Here is a 19,026-nt window from a genome sequence, read left to right as displayed (position 1 = left end):
TTTACAAAGAAAAACATTAAAAATTGTCATAGCAATAGAAAAATAAATCTTCATATTTTCTACTGAAGTGTATGTGACCATACATATTTACTAACCTTTTACCATTACTTAACTTTATCATTTTTGTAAAAAAACTCAAGAGTTTAACAGAAATTTTTCAATGTCAAAAACGTACTTACGAAATATAAAATATATTAATAAGGTTCATACTGTGAAAGGTGAAAAAATAGGAAAAAAAAAAATTAAATTCAAAATTTCAAATAAGCACATTAATACTTTCAATAAGCCCTCTAACATCATCTCATGATTTATTAACTAAAAGGTTTATGACTTCCGCTATAAAATGTAAAAGTACTGATAAATATTTCAAGTTAACTAAAAGTCAACTGACTCACTTAAAATTTAAACTAAATTTTTCCGAACGGTGTATATCATTTGCTTAAACATCAAAGATAAAGACTAAACTCGAATTCAAGGCCTGTGGCTCCCGCCAATTTTTTTTCTTTACGACTTGTGACTGCCGCCGCCGTTGGAGTCACTGACGCTTGCGACGGTTTCCCGCTCGATACCGACGTACTTGACCGCGTCGGACGAACTGTACGAGTAATCGAAGAAAAGTTCCTCCCCCGCTCTGATTGGTTGTTTATTTTTAAATGCAAACAATATATATTAATAAAAACTCACGCTACTCAAGAACGTTTATTCATTGCTAAAACATATTAATAAATGATAGGATTATTTAAATCTTAACTTGGTATAAATATATATTTTTATATATAAATTTTTAAATTTATGAATACTAGTTTTTTAAATATTATATAAAGTATAAAATATGATTACCACTTATCAGTAAAAACTGGCCTGATGAAAATAATATTTATGATTTAATTCGAATTTAATTTATATCTATCAATACAAACCTGAATAGTTTAAATAAATGTTTAAAAATTTAGTATAAACAAAAATATGAACACTTCTTTTTTAAATAAAAATATTCTTAATTTAATTTAAACCTGATTGGTATAATATGATTATTTATAAATATTTTTTATATATCAATTAAATATAAATATATATATATATATATATATATCAATTAATATTTATTAACCTGATCGGCCGGTTACTGAAAATTCCGATCCTGTCGTCGCCGTTCACTCGCATCACCTAGCGGAAAGAAAAATCAGATTAAATAAATGATGAAATAGTAATAAGCTAAATGTTAATAAAATAATGTGAAATTAAGAACACTAAGAGAATTTGAGATAAAAACTTGAGTTTTTTCTTCCAGTGTTTAAATATTTGACTAGACCATTTAAAGGAACAGAAAATATTATTAAAAGATAAATAATAAACAAGTCTAGTAATAAACATGGTTGCCACAGATCAAGCTGAGAAAAATTTCCTGACTTTTTACTAAAATTTTCCTGACTTTTCTAAATCAATCTCTTAATTTAAACTTATTTTAATATACATAATCTAATACTTAAAACTATATAAAGCTTTCAATCTAATCTTAATACAGGTTAAAACAACAATTTTTTTGCTGAATTCAATCATCAATCTTCTATTACATCACTTGAACCATCTGTGTATGATTGATGTATTTGTAATAAACAGCTCTATCAGAAAAATACTTGTATTATTACCTTATAAACACAGCTTGTCTAAAAAAAGACACCATTTTTTAGTATTTCCCAACATAAATGTAACTAAATAAACGAAACGACATATAAGAAACTTTTACAATAAAAACCTTAAAGAAATAACGACCTTTCACAACTAAAATCTTAAAACAATAACGAACTTTTACAATAAAAACCTTAAAACAATAAAGAGGTTAAGAAACACTGTTTTTTTTTATTATATGTACTAAAATTTATTTTCTCCGTATGTTTATTAGCACTTCAACCTATTCATCTAATGAAAATATGGTTTCCTTCATCTGGTCCCCTCTCTTTTATAACTAATTTCAAAAATTTAAACAACTTTGAAAAAACTATATATAGATAAAGTATACACATCAACTTGTTACATAAAATACAAAACTAACTACTTAACTGTAAAGAACTCAATTATTTACTTAAACAAAAAACACTTTGGTTTTAAAATTATGCTAGATATACTTTTTTGTATATATACAGTTTCAATATGGAAGTGTACTTGCTACAGATCATCAATACTAAAAAGCTTACAAAAACTGCTTGTTCAACTAGGGTAGTTGTTCAATATGTTAATAGAAAAATTTTGCAGATTTATTAAGGATATTTTATTAAACTATACCAGATGAAGGCATTGAAAATATAATTTTGTAAATTTTTAAGAAAACTTTGCAATTTTAGTCTAACTTTAAAGGATTTTTAATTAAATTTTTGCCATCTAAAGGCTTTGGAATTTAAGGAATTTTGTAAATTTAAACTGACAAAATCTGACTTTTTTTAAACTTCGTCAAAATTTCCTGACTTTTTTTCAAAAAACCCCATTTCTCCTGACTTTTCCTAACTTTTGTCATTTTTTTAGTTTTTCCTGACCTTGTGGCAACACTGAATAAACCAAATACATTTTCATATGTGAAATCAGTGATTGTTTTATACTAAATAAACACATAAAATCAAAAAAAAACTTTATTATTAAAGCTCACCTAAGCGCAACAACCAGGGTTTGTTGAATGGTAAAAGTAGTATTCAAAACAAATAAAATAGTCAGATATAAAACACAAATAATATTTATCCAAATAAAAGCTCACTTTATTGAGTTGGTCGCAAATTATCATAAAATAAAACAATATTTAATAAATAAAACTCACCCTGGCTTACCAATTAGGATTTATTGAATGGTTTGCAAATTAATATAAATAAAATTTATTTATAAAATAAAAAATAATATTTGTCAAACTAAAACCAACCTTGGCGCAGCAATTGGGATTTATTGAGTGGTTGGCGAACCTGATTTTATTCCCCTTCCTCGTCGCATCTACCACATAATCCTTGTTCAGGTTGAACAAAAATGATACCTTAATTTTTTACTTTTTTAAACTTTTATATTTTTACTTAAAGGTAACTTTTTATTTATTTAACGATTTTAGCTTATTTTTAACATATATTTAATTTCATAGTTTTTACTTTAATTTTATCGTAAGTTTCTTATTTTAGTGATTTTAATATTTCGTACTTTGTTTTATGGTATACTCTTAATTATACAAATTTTAATATACTTTATATTTTTACCTTAATTTTATCACAAACGTTTTATATTTCTATTTACCTTAATTTTATCGTAAACTTTTTATTTTATTTATTTCAATGTTTTTACCTTAGTTTCACCATAAACTTTTTATTTTATTTATACTTACCTTAAAACTATCAATAACTTTTTATTTTTTATTTTTACCTTAATTTTATCTTAAGATTTTTATTTATTTCAATATTTTTACCTTAATTTTATCATTAACATTTTATTTTCATTTACCTAAATTTTATCATTAACTTTTTATTTATATTCAATATTTTTACAATCATTTTATCGTAAACTTTTTATTTTTTTTTATTCTTACCTTAATTTTATCATAAACTTTTATTTATCTATATTTACCTTAATTTTATCGCAAACTTTTATTTTATAAATTTTTTATCGTAAACTTTTATTTATTCTTACCTTAATTTTATCGTAAACTTTTCCCCTTCTATCCGCCTCATCCTGGCTGATCCGTTCACCGCAATATTCTAAAAAACAAAACTAATTTAGTTTATTTCTAAAATGTACTTTACCTTTACAAACAAAAATGGCATGGTTCAATGTTTCTTTGAATTAAATTGTCTTAAAAAACTGATACACTATTTACTACAGGGTTTCACAAAGTGGGCCATGAGGTCACAATTTGAAACTTACACTAGATATTCAGGAAATACGATGAAGAGCAAAAAAAAGGTCTTAGGTGTTTTCAATGGTAGTTTTTTGAGTGATCGTGTTGCAGGGAGCCATAGCTTTCTCAATTTCTTTAAAGGGGTCCTTTTGATAAAAAGTTTGGGAAACCTGATGTAGTACAACGGATTATGAGTTTTGTATCAAGCTGATACCACGAGTTAAAATTCAATTGAAACCAAAAAATAGGCGGCAACTTAGAGTGACCAAAAAACTCGCCCGAGTTCAGAATGAAGTTGTAAAGAAAAGTAAGAATTAAAAACTGAGATGAACTTAATGTTAGTTAACATTGAGCACATTAGAATCGTCGCAATGTCAAAAGAAATAATTATCTGAAACAAAACGTACAACTTTGATGAACGCTTTTTTGAGAATTTCTTGACTAGCCTGAGTTTTGCATTAAAAAAACAAAAATGACAATGCATACTCTTAGTTTTGCAAAGATAGCCCTTGCTCCTGCTTACAGTATTTAACTTAAAATAACCATTAAAAATCATTATCCTGAAAGCGATCTCCGTATTCTAAGTTTCTGAAGATGAACACTTTTGTCGTATTGTAATTTAAAAATAGTTTGTTTGTTAATTACGTCCTCATACCATGAGTCTGATAGAATTCCAATGTATCATATGACAAACCTTTTAATTCATTTAGTTTTGTTATTGATAATTTTTGAAAATATCAAACAAGGAGTTATAAAACACGAACCATAAGTAGATATTTAAGACCAGGTCATAAATTGGTTCCTGATCAAGAAAAACACAACCTTAATGAACTGCCTTAAAATTTAACACATTCACCAAAAAATCCCCTAACCTGAAATAAACTCAATCTTATTGTGCACGGGTCCCTTTATGAAGATTTCTCTATAAATAAAATATACAAAAACCCTAAGAAAATATTAACGAACAAAATCCCTAACCTGAAATAAACTCAATTTTGTTATGCACTGGCTCTGTAATAAAAAAAAAACCCTATATACTATTAAAAACCCCAAAAAAAGATTACCCTTATAGTTTTTAAAAGCTCCTGGCCTGAAATAAACTTTATTCTATTGTGCTCTGTCTCCTTCAAGAAAATTCCACTAAAAATTGAAAAAAATAAAAAACTAAAAAAATTATTAAAAAAAAAGCAGAAACAAATCTAATTTTATTGTGCAACTGGTTCCTTTGTGAAACTTCCCCTAAAAACAAAAGCCCCAACAAAACATTCGCCCGCGAAAAACTCCCCAACCTGAAATGAACTCCATCTTGTTGTGCACCGGCTCCTTGATGAAGATTCCCCACCCGGAAATGTCGGAGGGGGCCATCAACAGATGTTTGTGCTGCCCCCTCTGTATCGCCACGTTGCGGCACTTCGACTGGACCAGCTGACCGGTTTCGCCCTTCAACACGGAATTCAGTTGCGGGGTGAAGTGGTCCGCGCCGCACTGTTGGAAACATTTTCACAATAAACAATTTTTTTTTTAATGGAAAACATGCTAATTTAAAGATTAGTGTTTACTTTCAGGGTTTTGTTCAACTTTAAAGCGTTTAAAAGCTTATTTTATATTTAAAGTTAAAAACTTTTTAAACGTCCACATCTCTTACTGAGTCCTTTTCTTGATGTGACGAAAATCCCCCAATATTTGCTGAGTCATCATAAAAAAAACTATAAAAATTTTATGTTTTAATTAGTTTTTAATATGTTTTGGTAAGGTGGGTTAGGGTTAAGGGTATAAATAAAAAAAAAAAAATAATAATTGATGATTCAGCAAATATTAGGGGAAACACCTTTGCTTTAAAATCGGACCCTCTCCAACCAAGCCAATATCGGGTTTTAAAAATCATTCAACATTCACAAAATTCAACCAACCGAGCAGATGTCCGGGTCGCACTCCCGGGCAGCGAGGAAGCAGGGGCACACTTTGGTCTGACAGTGGGACTTGCACTTGCACCCGAGGAACCGGTTCGTGCAGTCCGACGGGCACAAGCAGAACTTCTCGCAGAACGTTCCTTCCCTCACGCAGTTGCAGTTGTCATCGCAACCCTTGCCTGTTGTCATCGTTTGTAAAATATGAAAGTCATGTTTTTGTTCTTTTGGTTTTAAATCAATTACTACAGTTCTCAGGCTGAGATTATTTTGAAAAAAATAAAAAATGCAATATCTGCAGCTCAATTTAAAAAAATCCAAATTTGAGAATAAGCATAAATGAAATATAAACTAGAAACCTCTGTAATACAATAGAAAAGATCGCTAAATCTACTACAACTGATTAATTATTAAAATTATTAAAAAAGAATTATTGAAATCCCGACTAACTGGAGCACTCGCAGGGGTGGTAGTGTGACGTCACATCGCTTTTCTCCCTCTTGCGCTGCATCTGCCTCTTCATCTGCGACATCCGGGACTTCTTGTTCTTCTTCTTCTTCGGCGGGGAAAGTTCGATGTCCAAAGGGTCCTTGCCCTTGTCGGGGAAGTCCCCCTTGTCAGTTGCGTCACCGCTGTTGTGCGATGACGTCATGAGGCGATCGCGGTCCAGCAGGGAGAAAGCGAACGTCTAAAAAATTAGATTTTTGTAATTTTTAGAACAATTTCAATTTATTTGTTAATGTTATTCTTTTTAGTCTTTAATCATATACCTGCATTAATTCATATCAGCCTTTCAATTTTTTAGATGTCACTCTTAGAAGACCTTCAAAAAATCATGACTTGGTTTTAGAGAATTGTTTTTCATTTTTTCTGAATTTCTTCCAGGTTTTTAAAAGTACACGTTTTCGGGTTTATTTTTAGTTTAAACACAAGTTTAAGGTTAAAAACTTACTTAAGTATTACAACAACATAAAAAATATACTGTAAAGAGTTATTTAATAATAACGATGATAAAATTAAACTATCTAAAGATGTATTTTTCGTGTCAAATCAAAACTTTTCTATTTAATGCAAAAATTCATTAAAATTCCATGTTTCTCCAGGTTTCCAGTTTTTGTGGCAAGCCTGAGAGAATCACACAGGCTTTGAAAAACTAACAAATCTCTCTTTGATATACTTTTATGACCAACAACTTACAACATTATACATATTGGAAATATATATATTTGTATTATCTTACAAATATGTAAAACAAACAAACACACAAACCTCCTTGCAGGAAATTTCTCCCCCCATCAGCTGGCTTATGACGCAATAGTTCAGCGGGTACACGTCACAGTAGACCCTGTACAAGGACTGCATCCTGTTCGGCCAATCGCGCGCCTTCGCAAGCAGGTCACGTGGCAGGTCCTGTGACGTCATATTGTGGGTTTGGAGGGACGACTGCGACGCGGACGACTCCGTGTCCGTTTCCAATGACGAGCCTGATGATTGAATGAATATTTAATATTCTATATATATATATATAAACATATAATAAATAATAATGATACGCTCAGAAACTTGTCAATGTTACTTTATCGGGGTTGCCATTTTCCAAATTTTTTCCAGGTTTTCCAAATTTCCTCCAGGTTTTTAAAAGTAGACATTTTTGGGTCTATTTACAGTTTAAAGCAAAGTTAAAGGTAAGCAACTGTCTTATATAGCATAAAAACATTGAAAAGATACTATTAAGCTACTTTAAATGTGTTTTTTAGTTTAAAAAAATTTGGATTATGACAAAATATTTAATCTATATGATAGATTTTTTGTGTCAAATAAAAATTTTACGACTTAAATGTTAAAAATTCCAGGGTTTTTTTTGCCTAAATTGTCAAATTGCAGGTTTCCAGGCAAAGTGGCAACCCTGCTTGATTAAAGAAAAAGTATACTGAGCAATATGAAGAATATTTCGTAAACATTAACTTTATCTGAATTATTTAAGCTTCATAGTTTTTAAGACATATCCTATTAAAAGCTCAATCATAAATTTGTTAAAATTTTTCCATAGCCATCAAATTGCCTAAAGTACACAAACACTTTGAACAAAATTTTTGATCAAATTTTCAAACTGATTAAAAATTTCAACAAAAAAACAACTTTTGACGTCGTTGCTGTTGTTGGTGCCGCTCTCGTTTTCGCTTCCGCTAGGCGTCGTCGTGGCGCTCCTCGTGGGCGTGACGTCACGGCTGCTCGTCGTCACGTCGCGGTTTATGACGTCACAGTTCCTGTTGGCGTTCTTCAGCATCCACGGCTTGTGGCGGTAGATGGACTTCTGCAGGCGCTTCTTGTGGTGCTGGTAATTAGTTTAAATTAAAAAAAAAAGTACTACAGCTTTCCGATCCAGTTTTGAATGTTGAAAAATATTTGTATTTTTTAAAACCAAAACATTATTTGATAGTAAAACTAGCGGTATGGCGAAAAATTGCATCTATCAAACTAATAACAAATTTCAATAAACAAACACTAAAAACAGTAATTTAAGAAAGCCGTAAACAAAATAATACATTAAAAAGTTGCTAATATATCAAACAAACATTGAAGAACTCAGGCACGCCGTCCAGTGTTAAAAAACATTCGTCGCCACAAACGCTAGTGGGCGCTGTTGGGGGCTGGACGTCTGTCATTCGTTTCCTGGACTGCTTCAAGTTCGGTTGGCACCTGGTTTCGTGCTGAAGACAGTCGAATTTGTAACATCTGTGATGTAATAATATATAACAACAAAATGTGAGAATAATGAAAAATATGTGAAAGAGAATTTTGCAGATAAATTGAGTGAAGTCGAAAAAACTTGCGAATGCAAAAATAAATCTGTAAAAATTGAGAATCAAAATGAGAAAAAAAATCAAAATAATTTTAATAAAATATGAAAGAAATTACAAATAATTTAAATCAAATTTGAAAGATTCCTGATAATAAATCGAGTAAGATATAAATTGCAACATACGTGGAATAGTTTTACAAAAAATAAAAGTTTTTTTTTTAATGGAGCACATGTTAACAATCAATAGCATGCTATATATGATATTTTGTGAAATTTAATCAAAGTTAAATTCATAAAAAACAATTAAACAAATCAGATTTTTTCCTCAAATGCACTTTCTTTCATAGTTTTTATAAAAAGATTCATTAATTTGCCAAGAAGTATTGCATCTGAATCATATTTATTAATGTTTTAATAAAATAAGTTTCATTTTTACGAAACAGTTAGGTTAGTTATAAAAATAAAAAAGTTAAAGTTTAACAATCGTTGTAAATTCATGTTTTTGCACAAAATTTAAAGCGTTTTAAATTTGTTACAAATATAAAATCAACCAATTCCAGTATTGTTATTTTTGTTTTCAGAAATCAGTTCTTAAAATAACTACAAATTGTAATATAACTGCTAACCATACATTATTTATTTAATAATTACCAGTTGACACATATGATATATACAACAAGCATGTAACAGATAATTATTTTTTACTTTTAATATCTTGAATTGTCGTACACATCTTGAAAATTTTTAAAATATTCACCATAATAATTTATATATAACATCTAGCATTGCCACTCATAATGCAAACATATGGCATATTCTCCAAAAACAGCTGTAAATCGTTTACCGCGTGACATTTACGACGCAGCTTGTAACGTGTGAGTAAAAATGAGCTTATTGATTTATAACGCATGTGTGCGTTTAACAGATCGATGTGGAAAACATTTCCCGACCTTTCCAAACCGAATTCTAATAAAAAACGATTCAAAAATACATAACCAAAGACTTGAAAGATTTTAGTTGATTCAAAAAGTTCAATCAGATCCTGAAAAAAGGCGAATTGCAAAAGAAAAATTTTAGAGGAAATAACATTGGAAAATAAAATTTAAAGTGATGATAAAGTTATTTTTAAGCTGTTGTTTACATCAAATTTCCTGACTTTTTTTTCAAAAACTCCTTTTCTAATATTTGTCTTTTTTTAATAATTTTCCTGACTTCGTGTCAACCCTAGCATGTGTTTAATTTGAAAGTAAATTCCCAAGTAGAAGCCCGGTGCATATATTTAACATACAAAATATTAGACAATAAAGAAAACATATGTTTAGAGTTTTTGATTAAGCACAAGAGTATAAAATATTAAACTACATGAAGAAAAGGTACAATGTGAAAAAAAAAAAAAACTATCTTATAAAACCATTTTTATTGCACTATATAAAAATTAGGATTAACTAATCAAAAAATATAAATTAAAACGTTAAAGCTATAATGATAAGTAATTCTATCAATATGATATATTAATAAAATATTTAATGTCTAAATAAAGTTGGTCTGGATACTAAATTTTATTAATTAATAAATACTTAAATATATCTATAAAGCAATGAAAACTAACAGTTTATTTTGATGGTTATTTTGATTATCCTATTTACAAAAAAAATCAGCATGTAAATCGTTAACTTTTCAGTAAAAAAATACAATTAAAGAAGTTTTAGTGTTTATTTTAAGGAGTAGAGGTGAATTGTTTTTAATAAAAATTTTAGCAATTTACTTTTTTTTTAATTCAATACACAACAACAACTTTCTTTGAAATAACTCATGTGAGTAAATTTACTTTTTTTGTAGTTTATTTTATCGCACTAAAAACCAAATGTTTTGCAGTACAATTCACGTTAGGAGTTTATTTCTTTAAGTACTGCTAATATTGTTTACAATCTTACATTTAAAAAAGTTAATAAAACAAAAAACTTTCTACAAAGCCATTAAAATGAATACTTAAAATTACTTAATACATTAAAAACTTCATAAAAATTTAATGAATAAGTATTATTCATTGTAAACAAAAAATAAAGAAATCTCAATTTTTAAACAAAATAACTGAATATGTATAAAATACTGAAATGTGCACGAAGACACTTTTACACGAGAAAAATAATAATTAATAAAAAATTACCAACCAAGGAAAAGGGCTAGGGTAGCAGTGATAGAAAAAATTAAATGAAAAAAAAAAGTAAAAATAGTAAATAAATTACCGACCAAGGGTTAAGTTGAGGGGAACAGTGAATGTAAAAATAAAACAAAAATTAAAAAACTATTAATTAAAATAAGAAAAAACCCAAGATAGGTTAGGGTAACAGTAATAGTAAAAAAAAATAGAAGAAAAAAACGTCACCGACCAAGGGTAAGGTGTAAATGTGATAGTAAAAAATAAAGATAAATGATAAAAATTTTCAAACCGGCAAAAGTGACCCCTCGTGCATTTTGACACTTACCTTACTACTATATACATTAGAGTGCTTATTTTTACAGCTACTTTTGATCTCCGACTGAATTTTTTTTATTTTTCGGAAATATCATAAATACACTGTGTACAAAATTTTAGATGATTTAAAGAAGCTTTCACCTTGGCACCAACCGATTTTATAAATATTAATAATATTAATAACATACATCTTATAATATAAAATAATATATATTCAAATTGTAATAAATACCTCCTGCAAAACAGTTCGTGGTACGAGTTCATGGCCCGCTTCCTGGACACGCTCCTCGCTTCCGGCCCGTCCATGTTGGGAGTCACCGACGTCTCCGGCCTAACGTTCGAACTCGGGTCCTTCTCCAGCGACAGCTGCAGCCACTTGGCTCTGATCTCCTGCGGCGTGCCCTTGTCCGGGCTGAACTGGGACAGGACCTGGAAGACCTGGTTCGGCGGGACATCGTCCTCCTGATTATTTTTGTTTATTATTATTTAACAATATATATATATATATATATATATAGGTGTGTTTGATTTTAGTTAATTTTTAATATAATGTGATAAGCTTGACCTGGTGGAATGTGGTCTTTATGTAAGCAATAATCAATTATATATTTCTAATGTAAAATATTACTTAAGAAAGTGTTCTAACTATCAACATCTAACTATTAATGAACTTATTTTTACAGCTTTTAATATATAGAAAAAATAAGTTCATTCATTGACTGAAAGGCTTTAACTTCTTACTAAATTATAAATTTTTTGCATAAAACATTGTTTAAAATATAAAATGTATTTTTAAATTAAATTTGTTTTATGAATGCATGATTTTTAAGGTTTTTTAGAATGTGAAAAATAGGTTCATTCATTTACTTTAAATATATATTTGATTTAAAGATATTTAATTCTTATGAGCATATAGTGCTTTCGTGATATAAATAACTTAGTTTACAAAAATTTAAAGTAAAATGATACACATTTTAGTTTTAAAGTAAAAATCAAATACAAAAAAAAACTATCATCCTAAACTTAGCATACATTTTTTCCCGGTAATTTTTTTTATTTGGATCAAAGGGTGAAAAAAAATAAAAAAAACGATTACTAAATAACTAACAAAACAAAGTGAGATATAAAAACAATGAAAATATTTACTTAGTAAATAATAAATGTAAAAAGCAAATTTTTTTAAAAATTACCTCAGAAGTGAGAGGGTTTCCTTTCCTGATTGCTCCAGCTCTCCTGCAAATTAATAAATTTAATTTTAATGATTTATTAAATTTTATCTTGATTATTTTTATAGACAATATTAAACAGTGATAATAATTTTCAGACAAAATAACTGTCTGAAAACGAATACTAAAATTAGTTTGTAACGAGATAAACATTTATTGCAAATATTGAAATTTTATAAAATTTACTCTAACAATATCAGTCTATAAGTTTTTAGCTGTTTTTAGGAAAAAAATAAACATGATAATAATGCAAATCACTTTGATCAAAAAGTGAAAATTTTTTGAGTTGTGTTACGCAAGTAGTTGAAGTAGAAAACATCGAAACTTGAATAAAATAAGATCAGCACTCAAAGTATTTAATTTAAAAAGCACAGAAAGATATATACTTTTAAAAGTTGCTCATAAATAAATTAAATCTTAAAAATACATGTATCTCAACAAGTTTCAATATTAAACATAATCTTGAGATTTATGCAAAAGGTAACTTGTATAATTATTACTTTTACCCAACATCAAAAAAAATTAAATAATCAATTAAAGTTTTCCCATACAAAATCCCAAACAAACGTTTCTCTAAAAAACCCCAAGTAAATTGTAAATGGGGCATACACTAAATTTGGAGGACAGAAAACTTTCGAACAATTCAATATAACTGAGACTTCAACCGAAAATAGAATTTTTCCCAAATAAAATCCCCCAAATACAAACTAACAGATGCTGCTTGAGGTCGTCATGCAACCTGGTTACCATGTCAACTAGCATGTAGTCCCCCATAAAACTAGTTTCCCAAATAAAATCCCCCAAACACAAACTAACAGATGCTGCTTGAGGTCGTCATGCAACCCGGTTACCATGTCAACTAGCATGTAGTCCCCCATAAAACTAGTTTCCCAAATAAAATCCCCCAAACACAAACTAACAGATGCTGCTTGAGGTCGTCATGCAACCCGGTTACCATGTCAACTAGCATATCGTCCCCTATGAAATTAGTTCCCCAATAAAATCCCCCAAACACAAACTAACAGATGCTGCTTGAGGTCGTCATGCAACCTGGTTACCATGTCAACTAGCATATCGTCCCCTATGAAATTGGTTTCCCAATAAAATCCCCCAAACACAAACTAACAGATGCTGCTTGAGGTCGTCATGCAACCTGGTTACCATGTCAACTAGCATATCGTCCCCTATGAAACTAGTTTCCCAAATAAAATCCCCCAAACACAAGCTAACAGATGCTGCTTGAGGTCGTCATGCAACCCGGTTACCATGTCAACTAGCATATCGTCCCCTATGAAATTAGTTCCCCAATAAAATCCTCCAAACACAAACTAACAGATGCTTCTTGAGGTCGTCATGCAACCCGGTTACCATGTCAACTAGCATATCGTCCCCTATGAAATTAGTTCCCCAATAAAATCCCCCAAACACAAACTAACAGATGCTGCTTGAGGTCGTCATGCAACCTGGTTACCATGTCAACTAGCATATCGTCCCCTATGAAATTAGTTCCCCAATAAAATCCCCCAAACACAAACTAACAGATGCTGCTTGAGGTCGTCATGCAACCTGGTTACCATGTCAACTAGCATATCGTCCCCTATGAAATTGGTTTCGTCTCCCTCCCCGTGGACCTTACCCTCGTACACCGATTTCACCAACTCGTTGTAGAACTCGTTCAAATCTGCAGAGTTCTGTATAAAGTATTTAATTTAAAATAAAAATTAAACAGAATTTCAAATCTTCACAGTCCTGTATAAAAGTTTTTAAAATTAAAATAAAAAATTAAAACAGAAGTTCAAATCTGCAGAGTTCTGTATAAAAGTATTTAAAATAAAAAATAAATTAAAACAGAAGTTCAAATCTGCAGAGTTCTTTTAAGACAATGATTAATATCATTATAATACAAACTAAACAAAACAAAAACCAAACCAGCTAAACTTTTTTGTTAACAAAATAAAAAATATTATGTAACATTTTTTGTTTATGTGCGTTATAAAAATTGTTCAAATCAGCATAATTCTGTAATGAAATACTTTTAAAAAATAAACAAAAAGAAATCGTTCAAATAAGCAGAATTGTGTTTGAAAATAGTAGGTAACAATTTTTTTATCAATGAGTGCAGTTCTTTTTCCAAACTTTTAAAATTTTGGAAAATAAGTGCATTTAATGGCTCAGAAAAATATAAAAACGTTCAAAACTTATTAAAAAAAACATTTTATTTTTTAAATCTTATTCGAGTAAGTTTCAAGGAAGTCTTGTCAAAAATTGTATTTTATCGAATAAAACTGAATTGAAATTGAAATAAAGTTATGTGGTAAAATAAGACTCGCTTAACTGATTGTAATAGCCTAAATAAAATTTAAAACAAAACTTATCCAACTACTTAATTTACGATGAAACAAGTTCAGCTGAAATCAAAATCATTTTACTTATTAATAATCTTATTAATATAGTACCTAGAAAAACTAAATTTTTGCATTAAAAACAACAATACAATAACATATTCAAATGAAGTTGATTCTCAAACTTGTGAAATAAGAACTTTTCAAGGGTTTGCACAAAAAAAATAGTGAATTCGTTCCAATAATTTTTAGAGAAAAACAAGAATTCTTACAATCTATCTTAAAATACTAAATAAAATTAAAGTATAATGAAATACATAACTCACATCAATAATTATAAAGGCAGATCTTGTACTAGGAAAAATAAATATTGTTTTATGATGTTATTTACATTGCCTCAAATGTAGAAAAATATTTAAAAATTTACTAAATTAAAAACCACAAAACTTAGAAAATTTAAATATATATCTAAAATAATGTCTCTTATATACGGCGGAATGAGAAAAATTACTGCAACAGCTTATAAATAAAAAACTTATAAAAATTACTAACATCGTCTCCCATGTAGGGAAGATTTTGAAGGGTTGTTTCGTCGTCGACTGTGAAATTTTGAGTTACTGGAGCCTAAAATAATAATAAGTGAGTTAATAAAGTTACTGCAGTTTCAAGACTACTCATTTAAAGTTTTCTGATATACACAGTTTATTGAAACACTTTTGAACGAAAAAAAAAAACAATTTAATTAAATTAAAACTATTGCAAAACAAAATTTTATTATTATATGTGTTATTACAACCAGTAAAAAATAAGTTTGAGGTTATCAAAAATAAAATCCTATCTACTAACAGCTTTTTATGTAGAACAGGGTTGCCACTCTTTGAGCCAAAAAATCTTCCCTGAGTGACCAAGAATTTCCTTGAGTAACCTTAAAATTCCCTGAGTTTCCCTGAGTATTTTTCAAATCTTAAAAAAAAAATTTTCTCTTCTAACACAATTTATTAATACCTCATTCTCATTTTTCTTCTTTAATAATAAAAGGAAGGATGTATGTGTATGCTTCTGCATTAAATTTATGAAAAAAACTGTTTTCAAAAACTCAATCTTAAAAAGTTTAAACCAATTAAAAATTAAAAACTAAATTTTTGCACAACTTTGTGTAAAATTGTTAGTTAACTTTCTACATAAAAGAATAAAGTTTAATTTGTTTGACATTTTTATTGACAAAATTTAATTATACTATAATAATAATTTCACATGAACAACTCACTTTAATGCATACATAATAACTTCATTATGACTTGTATGTCTTTCCTAGCAACTGTTCTGAATGCAGTAAATAAAACTTAAAAGCTTAACATTATTGTAAAAAAACCTGCAAAAAGAAAGTTTAAAGAATTAGCTAAAGAAATATCTCATATCAAAGTACAACTTAATACCTAACAACTGATACAAAATAATCTAAAATTAATTTTTTTTTTATGTCTTTTAGATGTTCATACACAATCTATTTTAAATAACTGAAAACATAATTTTGATTTTAAAACAATTTCACATTACCTAATAAAAAATCTTAATACTGTTTTTTAAGTATTTTACTTTGTTTTATATTACTTTTCAATGAATAGTTAAAAACAACTTTCATTTCTCTAAACTGTTTGATTTTACTTAAGTAAATATAAATTTAAAACTTAAAAAAACTACAATGTTTATATGTACTTAGAATATTGAAGAACTAGCCGCAAGGCTAAAAAAATTCTAAATAACCACTTAAATAATAAAAATTACTACTTTTGAACAAAATATTGAAACTGGATTAACTAAACCTCATTCTAGATCTAGAAAAAAATTTCCCTGAGATTTTCAAAAACTTCCCTGAAATTTAGAGAAAAAATCAAAACTTCCCTGAGTTAAAAGAAAAATTCTAAAATTCCCTGAGTTTCCCTGAGATTTTCTACAGTTTGAAAATTCCCTGAGATTCCCTGAGTTCCCTGAGTGTGTGGCAACCCTGGTAGAATTAAAACAGTCTATATATGAATTAGATTTCACATCTAATAAAACAAAATTAAATTAATAAGTCCTGTGAAACATATAAGTGAGTTAAATAATAAACTAAAAGATAAAGTCTACTAAAATTAATGATTTCTGGTTGATAGTAATATATTTTAATTTATTCTACACTATTAAATTTGGTTAAACAAAATAAGTTCTTTTTTAGTAATAAAAATAGGAAACTGTTCGTAAATAACTGGATTACCTTGAGACAAGAAAACCAGCCTAATTGACAAAAACTTTCCAAATTACATCAAGCTAGTCTGAGATAGTTAGAAAATTGAAAATAACAATTAAATAGAGTCAAAAAAAAAGTTTAAATGTTACTTTAGCTTAAATATCTAAGACTATCAAAATAATAACAGAAAGAATAAATAATAGCACAATTTCTCAAAAAAGGTTAAAACAAGACTAAAAGTTGATAAAAATAGCCTGAAATATAGATAAAATATTCAAACTAGCCTAAGTATGGATATACAAAAAAATAAGCCTGAGTAGTTCAAAAACTTTTAAACTGGCCTGAGTTATCCAAAGTAATCTGAGTGCGTTGCAACTCTGCTAAAAATTAAAATTTTGAGTACAAAAAGTTAAAATTAATGATAAAAACTGTTAAGTTAAAGTTTTCTAACAACTTAAATTAAATTTTCAAGCTGACTAAAAAATAATAATTTACAAAAAACCAACCCATGAAAAGCAAGCTGGCAGGCAAGGAACTTTTTTCAGTAATTTCAGAGGCACAACTTGATCCCTGTAAGAGTGAACACTGCTTTTGACCAGGCAAGATCTGGAAATAAAACAAGTTTAAAACTGAGAAAAACTTATCAAAAAGTGTAAACACTTAAACACATAGCTACTTTGCTGCTCTTTAAGTTCTTGGTGAGCTGGAAGAGTTATACTCACATTATAGGGCATGAAGTTTTAGTATCTTACATGTTATATAACAGTTTTAAATCAAAAAGCATTTCAACTTTTTTTCATTTTCAAATTTTGACAAAGCAAGATGTGAAAACAATACAAGGTAAAAAAATAAAATGAAAAAAAAAACTCAGAAAACAGTAATAAGCAAAACTACTGTCCATTTTGAAACTTTTGATGCTCAAAAACAAATATACTTCTTGAAGTTTTTATTTTGCAAGCATAGTAATTACGTGTCATATAAAAAGTTTTAAATCAAAAACGTTTTAAAAATGTATATGTTAGTTGAAAAATATAGTAGTAAAAAAATTATATTAAGAAAACTATTTTGAGTTATTTTGTAAAATATTGTCATAAATGAAAATGTTAGAAGACTGAATAAAAAAGTTCAAATAAAAATCATATTAAATGTATTTTTACTAAAAAATTATAAACTCTACTAGGATCACTCTTTCAAGGCCATGAGTAGTATAGCAATTTTTTTAAAATTCAACTTAATTTTGCATATTTTTTACCAAGATACAAGTTGTTTTTGCCACTTTAAAAAACTTATGAACGATGATATATAAGGGATTAAAGTTGAAAAGTTTAGTTGGTTTCTTATAGAAAAAGTAAACTAAAACAGTAAAAAAAACTTTTTTAACATAAATTTATCTTTTCCTGCTGTGTTTGAGTGATTATTTATTAGATTTTAGTCTAATTTTCCTTAGATTATAAACTTCTGTAATGTAAGATTATTTTATTTAATACTATTAAAAAATAATAATTTCTAGTCATAAAGTGCTAATTTTTTATCCATCATAAAAATTCTACAAGATTTTTAGAATAATGCAAGACATAATTTCTTAAAGCTTTAGGTTATTAGAATTGAACCACATGATCATTAACTTTTTTTAGTTGATTTTAATTTTTGAAAAACTTAGCAATTACAAATTTCATTTTGTATGTTTATATTTGAAAAATATTTTCAAACTGACTGTTTCTAAAAAACAGTTAAAATTTTTATATACTAATTCAATAGTTTGTACTGAAAAGTTCTAAATTAAAGGCAATGTAAATTGTTTTAAAAATATAAATGGAACACTTTTTAATTTCTTTAAGTTATTACACAGGTAGTGGTACTTTCAAAAAACTATAAGAAATTTATTTTAAAACACATTTTAAATTCAATAGCATTGAAAAAACATAGATTTTAATGTTATATTTTTAAAATGTAGGTTTAAAAAACTATAAAATTAAAAAACCATACACATACTATGCTAATATCAAAAAAAAAGTATTTACTTTCCTAAAGAAGATTAGTTAGCTATAATGAAACAGCAAGTTCTAACTTTTTTTTTTAATTTGGCTATAAATTTTTAAATCTAGAAAAATCAGTCAAAAGTTTTGAAATTTTTAACAAGTTTTTTAATCAAAAATAAACACTAATAAATAGACTTAGTTTAT

General features: G+C 28.0%; 1 protein-coding gene across 3 annotated transcripts; it reads right to left on the bottom strand.

Moving 5' to 3' along the window:
• Window positions 1-215: 215 nt before the first annotated feature.
• On the bottom strand, window positions 216-17,402 carry LOC145839568 (histone-lysine N-methyltransferase EZH1-like). Of its 3 annotated transcripts, XM_082947179.1 has the most exons (15): window positions 17,350-17,402; window positions 15,169-15,240; window positions 13,814-13,965; window positions 12,239-12,281; window positions 11,281-11,510; window positions 8,346-8,505; window positions 7,909-8,104; window positions 7,039-7,253; window positions 6,220-6,457; window positions 5,773-5,951; window positions 5,152-5,347; window positions 3,655-3,722; window positions 2,906-3,013; window positions 1,112-1,167; window positions 216-631 (listed from the first exon to the last, which is right to left on the bottom strand). In XM_082947179.1, the coding sequence occupies exons 2-15, from the start codon at window positions 15,178-15,180 to the stop codon at window positions 505-507; spliced, it is 1,980 nt and encodes a 659-aa protein (XP_082803305.1). In that variant the 5' UTR covers window positions 15,181-15,240; window positions 17,350-17,402; the 3' UTR covers window positions 216-504. The 3 variants fall into 3 exon arrangements, with proteins under 3 accessions (XP_082803305.1, XP_082803306.1, XP_082803307.1); XM_082947180.1 differs by lacking the exons at window positions 13,814-13,965; window positions 15,169-15,240; window positions 17,350-17,402 and adding an exon at window positions 13,298-13,360; XM_082947181.1 differs by lacking the exons at window positions 13,814-13,965; window positions 15,169-15,240; window positions 17,350-17,402 and adding an exon at window positions 12,987-13,028.
• Window positions 17,403-19,026: the final 1,624 nt, after the last annotated feature.

This window comes from Thalia democratica, chromosome 6 (assembly GCF_965202585.1).
Source record: "Thalia democratica chromosome 6, ktThaDemo2.hap1.1, whole genome shotgun sequence".
Classification (NCBI taxonomy): domain Eukaryota; kingdom Metazoa; phylum Chordata; class Thaliacea; order Salpida; family Salpidae; genus Thalia; species Thalia democratica.
This window is presented reverse-complemented; position numbering and strand designations above follow the sequence as displayed.

Coding starts and splice junctions, on each gene's coding strand:
- LOC145839568 (XM_082947179.1), bottom strand. Junction 1,168..2,905: donor ATCCCAATTGCTGCGCCAAG/GTTGGTTTTAGT, acceptor TCTTTCCGCTAG/GTGATGCGAGTGAACGGCGA. Junction 632..1,111: donor TTCAGTAACCGGCCGATCAG/GTTAATAAATAT, acceptor ACAACCAATCAG/AGCGGGGGAGGAACTTTTCT.